At 36.3% G+C, this 8,198-nt stretch overlaps 1 protein-coding gene across 1 annotated transcript in view; it reads left to right on the top strand.

Annotated features, from left to right (window-relative positions):
- The window catches only part of LOC107734308 (BTB/POZ domain-containing protein 9-like), an 8,953-nt gene extending 3,807 nt beyond the window's left edge, over positions 1–5,146 (top strand). Inside the window, exons 5-11 of the mRNA XM_016546243.1 lie at positions 1,292–1,514; positions 1,841–1,960; positions 2,753–2,862; positions 2,939–3,128; positions 4,133–4,240; positions 4,356–4,434; positions 4,777–5,146. Coding sequence (XP_016401729.1) covers positions 1,292–1,514; positions 1,841–1,960; positions 2,753–2,862; positions 2,939–3,128; positions 4,133–4,240; positions 4,356–4,434; positions 4,777–4,935 — 989 coding nt within the window. The 3' untranslated portion in view covers positions 4,936–5,146. The remainder of the gene's footprint in view (positions 1–1,291; positions 1,515–1,840; positions 1,961–2,752; positions 2,863–2,938; positions 3,129–4,132; positions 4,241–4,355; positions 4,435–4,776) is intronic.
- The last annotated feature ends 3,052 nt before the right edge of the window (positions 5,147–8,198 follow it).

Below are 8,198 nucleotides of genomic sequence, written 5' to 3'. Positions count from 1 at the left end.
GTGAAAACCAACGTTTCCTTACTTTAGCAAAGGAAAACCAGTCTCCTCTTGGCTTATATTGAAATCCTCTGACATTCTTCTTTACAAATCCTCGTTTTGTACTTCTAATTCGTGACCGTTGTTTTGTTTTGATCTCTCCCCTGCACTTCCGCGTTCGTCACTTCTGAGCAGTGCATGCACAACGCCGACGTCTTGCGTCATCCGCCCGGATGTGAACAACAGTGAGCGCAAGCTAGATTAAAGTGATTATTACGTTTTAAATATGGATATTTTTCTTACAAAAACGCCTCGATTCGCTACAGAAAGCCTTTGTTCACCCCCCAGAGCCGTGTGAGGCACTTTTTATTATGGATGGATGCGCTTTATTTCACTTCTTTTGGACTGATGAACTGCAACACCCGCTGACTGCCATTAAACAGCTTGGAAGATCAAAGACAATTTTTTATATAACTCCGACTGGATTCGTCTGAAAGAAGAAAGTCATATACACCTAGGATGCCTTGAGGGTGAGTAATTCTTGGGCTAATTTTCTTTTTTGGGTGAACTAACCATTTAAGGACCAATTCTCACTATTAACAAGCATGCATATTAGTAGTATATTGGCTGTTTATTAGTACTTATAAAGCACATATTAATGCCTTATTCTGCAAGACCATATTTTAGATCCCTTAATCCTACCCCATACCTAAACTTAACAACTACCTTACTAATTATTAATAAGCAGCAAATTAGGAGTTTATGGAGGCAAAAGTCATAGTTAATAGTTAGTTAATAGTAAGAATTGGACATTAAAATAAAGTGTGATCAACTTTTATCATAATTTCTATTATTAAAAATCTCTTGCTGATAAGTGGTTTAAAGGATAGCAGTAAAGATGGGTAAAACTTTTAAAATGACGATTAATCCGTTTTTGGGGGCTGCACTGTGTTGAGTCTTTTACTGACATCTAATGGTTCTGGTTCTAAATGTGCCTGACAAGATTTTTTGTTATATGAACTATTGTTACGCTGAATGAGATTTTAGTGGGTGATTTCTGTAAATCATGGTAAAAATGTATGATAGTCATTATTTTTTGCTCAGAAAAAAATAAACATTACACATTCTGATGTACAGGAAAGAAACAAAATGTTGTGTGTTTTGAAACTTGAGATGGCAAGTGCTCTGAGCCGTATATGTTTGAGCTGAGTCAGATCCAGAGGCAGAATAAATTGAAACAACGCATCCGCAACGATTGCAAGAGTCTGTTTCAGTGTGATAAAATGTTTCCACTGCTGTGCTCTATGTGTTGTAGTCCCAGAGGAGAACATTGCCACTATGAAACACGGCGCTGTGGTGGTGAAGGGTGAGATGAAGTCTGCTCTTCTGGATGGAGACACGCAGAACTATGATCTGGACCATGGCTTCTCAAGACACCCCATAGAAGAAGAGGGACGGGCCGCTGGCATCCAGGTCCGCTTGGGTCAATCCTCCATCATCAACCACATACGTCTACTGCTGTGGGACAAGGACAGCAGGTAATGCAATATTAATGGGTTAGTTCACTCAAAAAAGACAATTCTGTCAACATTAATCACCCTTATGTCTTTCTAAACCCAAAAAGAGATTTTCTATGCTTCTCTTTTTCATATAATTTAAAGGGAATGAGAATAGATGCTGATGAGCTCCAAAAAATGAATCATAAAAGTTGCCTATATGATAGCTTTGGATATAAGGGACAATGACTAATCATCATTATTGTTAAACTTGGTGCAACCTCTTCCTCTGGCTTATTTTGAATATGCAACATACTTTTTGTTATATGTACCATGCACAGCATATTATTGCTCTCTTTTATCTGAAGGTCATACTCGTACTATATCGAGGTGTCTATGGATGAGCTGGACTGGGTACGTGTGGTGGATCACTCCAAGTCCCTGTGCCGCTCCTGGCAGCATCTCTATTTCCCAGCACGAGTCTGCAGGTAGAACATGTTACACAAAACCAACTTGACATTTATCTTTGAAAAACATTATTTTGTTGTACTACTTCCTCTTTTGGAAACATCAAGACTCAATTACATTTAAATGAAGGTGAGGCAAAAAAGAGCTTTTGCATTCGCAAATCAAATCTTTTCCCAGGTAATTTACTTCTTGCCCAGGGATATAAAAATCCCAAAAGGATGATTTTTGTATGTACATTTGTATGTAGAATATAAAGTAGCTATGCCTGCATTTAATAGGTGTAATTTAAATGAGGCACAGAAATTTCACATTGCACTATATACATTAATGTTGAAAAAAGTCTCCCCAGGCTGCTTTTATGTGATCAAATATACAATAAAACAGTAATATAATGAAAAATTATTACAATAACAATTTAAATGTATTTTAAAATGTAAATTATTCCTGTGATGCGCAGCTGAATTTATAGCATCATGACTCAAGTCTTCAGTGTCACATGATCCTTCAGAAATCATTCTGATATGCTGATTTGAAGCATCAAGAAACATTTCTTATTATTATCAATGTTGCAAACAGTTCTGCTTTTTGAGAAAACTACGATACAATTTTTAATGGATTCTTGAAATTCAAAACAGTAGCATTTAATTTAAATAAAAATTTTGTAACAATTTAAAAGCCTTTACTGTCACTTTTGTTCAATTTAATGCATTAATTTCATGCAGAACACAGAAAATAATTGATGTGTTTTAAGATGTTATATTGCTAACTATTGTCCGTGTTTGTTAATATTTCTCTTTTGCTTTTTTATGCAGGTTTATTCGTGTTGTGGGGACACATAACACTATAAACAAAGTGTTTCACTTGGTGGCTCTGGAGTGCATGTACACACACCAACCTTTCACCTTGGAGAAAGGCCTACTGGGTAATGTAGTTTTCTTAATTTCAGGACGTTACTCCTACATATCAGCCTGGCTACTGAAACTCATGTCTCCTTGCAGTTCCCACAGAGAACGTGGCAACCGTGCAGGCATGTGCTAGTGTGATAGAGGGTGTGAGTCGCTGCAGAAACGCCCTGCTGAATGGGGACACAAACCACTATGACTGGGACTCGGGATACACCTGCCACCAGCTGGGCTCTGGAGCCATCGTTATCCAGCTCGCTCAGCCGTACATGCTGAGCTCAATGCGGTACGAGAGCTTATGTTCAGGGTTCAGTACAAGTTAAAGGTTTTAATTCTGTCATGATTTACTCACTCTCGTGTCGATGCGGAATGAATTTCTTCGGTGAAACATAAAAAATATTGTTTAGATGATAATAAATTAAATTCACAGGCTCTGTCCAGCTCAAAAAATTACATAAAAGTAGTCCATATGACTTAGACGTACAAAAGTGCATGGAACCAACTGAAATTGAATCAGTTATTTGCTAAAAACCTGCTCTGCCACAGATCTCCAATCTAATAACAGTGGATTCAAAAGCACTTACAGTGGAAGTAAATAGAAGAAAAAAAAAAAAAAAGTGTAAGTGTAGTTTCAAAAGTGTAGCCAAAAACGTAGCCGCAAGACTTAAACATTATACACGTTAACACAAGAGTAGACAGACACAAGACTAAAATGACAGTCCTACTGCTAAAATTATGATTTAGACAACATCTAGAAAAGTATGCAAAAGTTCACCCCTTTAAAAACAACTCAAATTCAACTTTAAATCAAAATTAATATCACCATGAATTGTAGAGGCCCAGTGTAATGCTACATTATTAACATAGCATAGTTAGACTTAACAGGAAAATTGACAGTATTGTAAATGCATAACAGCAAAAGTGTGCTTTATGTCTTTTGGGTTTAGTTTCTAAACATCTCTTGAACTTTCATGGACTTCTGGTGACAGTAATTTAACAACATATTGTGGTGGGTTTGTAATTAAGAATAAGTGGTGGGAGAATAAACAATATTTATTCTCATTACAGGTTAACCTGTATTTAATGTGGTCTGGCTTGTATTTTTATTTTACTTTGCAGTTTCTAGACATACTGGTTTTTGTTCAAATAAATCATTTTCTGTTGCTATACCCATGTTTCTGAACCCAAACCATTCCCTCAAGTTGCATTTACCCTCAATATGCCTATTGTCTCAGTCTTTGGTTAAGACATACTGACTCTGTCTTTCTCATGAAATCTGTGTGTTTATAGGTTGCTGTTATGGGACTGTGATGAGAGGAGCTATAGTTATTACGTGGAGCTGTCCACAAACCAGCAACATTGGGTGAGAGTTGTAGACTGCACTAAGGTGGCGTGCAGGTCAGTGAATGTTGTTTTTATCATCTCATTATTTGCTTGCATTATAATTTTTATGTCTTAACGTCACGGTGTTTAAATATAATTGTAAGTTGGTCATTGCATGTAATTCTTAAAGGTCGTGGCAGACTCTGACATTTGACAGACAGCCTGCATCCTTTATTCGTATTGTGGGAACTCACAACACAGCAAATGAGGTGAGAGATCTCTGAACACTCTCACAGGACTTTCTGTGACTCTTTCCAGCTTCACGTAAAAAAAAAAAAATAGTTCACCTAAAAATGAAAATCTGATGAAAATTTACTCACACTCAGACCATCCAAGATGAGCTTGTTTCTTCATGGGAACAGATTTGGAGAAATGTAACAAAGTACATCACTTGCTACAACACCAATGGATCCTCTGCAGTGAATGGGTGCCGTCGAGTGATGGAATGCTACATTACTCCAAATCTGTTCTGAGTATTAATTTTTGAGTGAACTACTTCATTAATGCTGTAGCCCTAATGCACTTTTTTTTCTCAATGCATTCTTCACTAGGTGTTTCACTGCGTTCACTTTGAGTGCCCCGCACAGGTGGACACAGTTGTTAAAGAAGGAAGTCCTGGACCAGATCAGCCCAAACCAGAATGCAGCTCCCAGAACTCAAATTCACAGAGCCTGATGTCCCAAAAACCCTCCATGTCTCCGCCTATATAAACTGTGGATGGAAGTATGACAAGACACACTTGAGATGCTCATTTTGAAAGATTGTGTTCTCAAGGTTACGTGCTGCTAAAAAAAGAACTCTTTATATTTATAATGAGAAAGTACTTGGCTGATTATAAGATGATGGTGAATATAACAATGACACATGCACTTATTTTGTTATGTTCAGATAACGATAAGAACCATAATAATAAAAGTATTACAGACCTAGTTTTTTTTTTTGTAATACTGTCTCATTTATTAGACATCGTACACGTGTTTATTATAGAAAAGTACACAAAAATTAAAATCACCATGGACTGCATAGGCACAGATATATCCAAAATTATTAACAGCATTGTTAGGCTGAATAGGAAAACTGACATTGTTGTATAACAGCAGAGCATAACAGCAGAATCGTGATTTATATGTCTTTTTTAGTTTAAATGTTTGGTTTCTAAACATCTCTTGAATCTTGATGGTTTAATGCTGCCAATAATTTTAACACAAAACATATTGAGATTGGCAAGTGAATCTGTATTTATACTGGGGATCTGTATCTGGGGCTCATCTAGTTGTCCTGGTCTCTGCTGACTTTATGGTGTCACTCACTAGGATGCATTTACTTTGAACAGTTTTGTTCATGTTTTTTCTTTTAAATGTTCACTTTAAACTAACTTCTGCCAAATGACAGTTTGCACTGAAAAACTGTAGAGTTTGATTGGACACAGGGCCTTTGACATCAGCAACAAAAGATATGAGTGTTTTTTGTTCCCTTTTTAAAGTTGCCATGTCTTTTATATTTTGCTATCTTAACTTATTATATAAAACACAATATTATGTAGTTGCATTCTATTGTTTGCATTTAGCATTGTTTTGTTTTTTATTCCTTGCTCTCTGAACCAAATTAGTACAGACTTGGGTTGGAATCCACCAAATAAGAATCACTGGTTCGGTTCAGGATGCTCACAAATGAATATCATATGAGTTTTGTTATAATGCCAGCTAGATGTGGAGAGTGTGAACGAGACTCAGTAGTCAAATCACATATTAACATACTTCCCTCAATTTGATAAATACTGAGTTTCAATCAGACACGGAAGGGTGAGTGACACCATAATGCCACCATCAAGTAACCAGGAACAGACGCACCCTATCAAACTTCCTTGCCGCAATCAAGAGACTTCCTGAAGGGCTGGAGGAAGATGGAGACAGACAGACAAGGAGTGTGAGGTTGAGTGGGATGCCAGTACCCTGCTGAAAAGACCGGCGTAACCCTATAAAACCTACTGCATTTTATCTGATATGCAAGTTTCTTAGGCCTCTAAATTATCAACATGATCAAAACTTTTTGCACATGATCTTCTTCATGCATTGTCAACTGATATTTTAAACTTTTTACCAAGTAAAAGGCCATTTAGTATAAAATGTCCAGCTTCAGGTTGTGATACACGTGTCTGCTGTGAAATCTTCAATGTCTGGAGAATAACTTTTATATTGGTAGTAATATTTCAAGATGAATAATTACTGGACTGAAAGAACTGAGGTTCACTTGATTATACATCATTTATTAGAAAATCATGTTAAAATATCAAATATGATGTCAGAAAACATTGTAATTTTCTCAGATTATACATTTAATATTAGAAGCATTTTTCAATGATTTCGAAATGATTCGTTCGAAGCAGTTCTGAGCTGTCAGTAAAGTCCTCCATTCCATAAGCCTACTCTTGGTCAGCTGGCCAAGTCTTGGTCTTTCCGTATAGACCGAGCCGTTGAGAAACACTGGCCGCCACGCGGTCACGTGGTTCACGGAGTTCTCAATAGTTCCAAACAACTCCACGCTGTCAATGTTTGAATGGGTTTAAGTAGGATAGACAGCAGTTTCACTATATTTGCAGCAATTTCTAGTGATTAATCCCTTTTCTAGTGGGCAATCCAACGCTCTCCATTGACTTTCTATTGCGGGAAGCTGCCTCCTTTTCATTTCTGACTTATAACAAAAAACAGAGCAATGCCTAAAAGTTGCTATGTGACAAGTTATACAGTAAACAAGTTGTACAGTAAACTGGATGGGGTTTGCGCTTAGTTTCAAGTGAACGTCATGGGGCGCTGTATGACTGATGTATCTGTTTAATTAAAATTTACTCCAAATTAGGGCTGTGCAATATATCGAAATATCACAAATGTACATATCTCAATATGCATATCGCTACGGCTTGCAATATTTGGGGACATGAACAAAAGACAAAGAGAAAATCACTCACTGCTTTTACCTAAATAACTTTTGTAGCTTAAATAAGAATCAGTGCATATTGAATTCATAGAGTAAATACTAAGCAGTGTTGTATTTTTCCTTTTTATTAGTTTGGCCAACCAGCTTATTCCTGCTTGAAAAGCAAAATGTTATTGATAGTGTAAAAAACATCAACTTTGAAGCACATGCATCACTCAACATTACTTACTACCTTCCAGCAACACTACATTCAATTAAGTTAAAATAGTAAAAATATAATAATAGTTCATTTAAATAGAACCGGAATCGGAACCGGAATCGTTAGGCAAAACTGGAATTGGAACCGGAACCGGAACCGGAAAATTTCTAACAATACCCAACCCTACTTACATCGCCATGTAGATTTGCACTTTGTTGTTTATGAGGAGAGAATTCGCAAGTCAGAATTCGCAAGTCAGAATTCAGTCAGCGCGCGCTGAACAACAGAACTCCGCTGTTTCAGTGATGACTCATCTGAACGCCTCTGATTGGCCATTGCATTCATAAGCTCAGCATAATTGTGTGTGATTGGTTAAAATGGCAATACTGTAAAAATGCGGAAAAAGAAATATAATGCTACCAATAAGCCCTAATATTAATTAGATAGTATTACTAGCCTGATAATAACAACAATAATAATAACAATAATATTAATAATAATAATAATCGTCAAAGTAATAAAAATATCGTCAAAGGCATCAGCCACGGTTAAAATTATCATGGTTATCAGTATTATCACGGTATTGTTAAAATGTGCTGGAGATGTTAAAAAAGTACCGACACATAAATCACTTCACCAAGTTTTATATTTAAAAATCAACAAACAACAAATAAAATTGCAAAAACAATAACATTACCAATGATGTTCAGATTTTAAATGACAACTTGACTGACAACAGTTTAATAGCATGTTGAAATATCTAATGTAAATGGTCAAATAAAGCTTAGAAAAAGTTTAATAAAAAGGTAAACCTCACATTTCAGCCTTTAAATAAAGAAA

The sequence above is a fragment of the Sinocyclocheilus rhinocerous genome, unplaced genomic scaffold (genome assembly GCF_001515625.1).
Source record: "Sinocyclocheilus rhinocerous isolate Xijiao unplaced genomic scaffold, SAMN03320098_v1.1 scaffold730, whole genome shotgun sequence".
Taxonomy (NCBI): domain Eukaryota; kingdom Metazoa; phylum Chordata; class Actinopteri; order Cypriniformes; family Cyprinidae; genus Sinocyclocheilus; species Sinocyclocheilus rhinocerous.
Note: the sequence above shows the minus strand (reverse complement) of the source record. Positions and strands in the feature narration are given on the sequence as shown.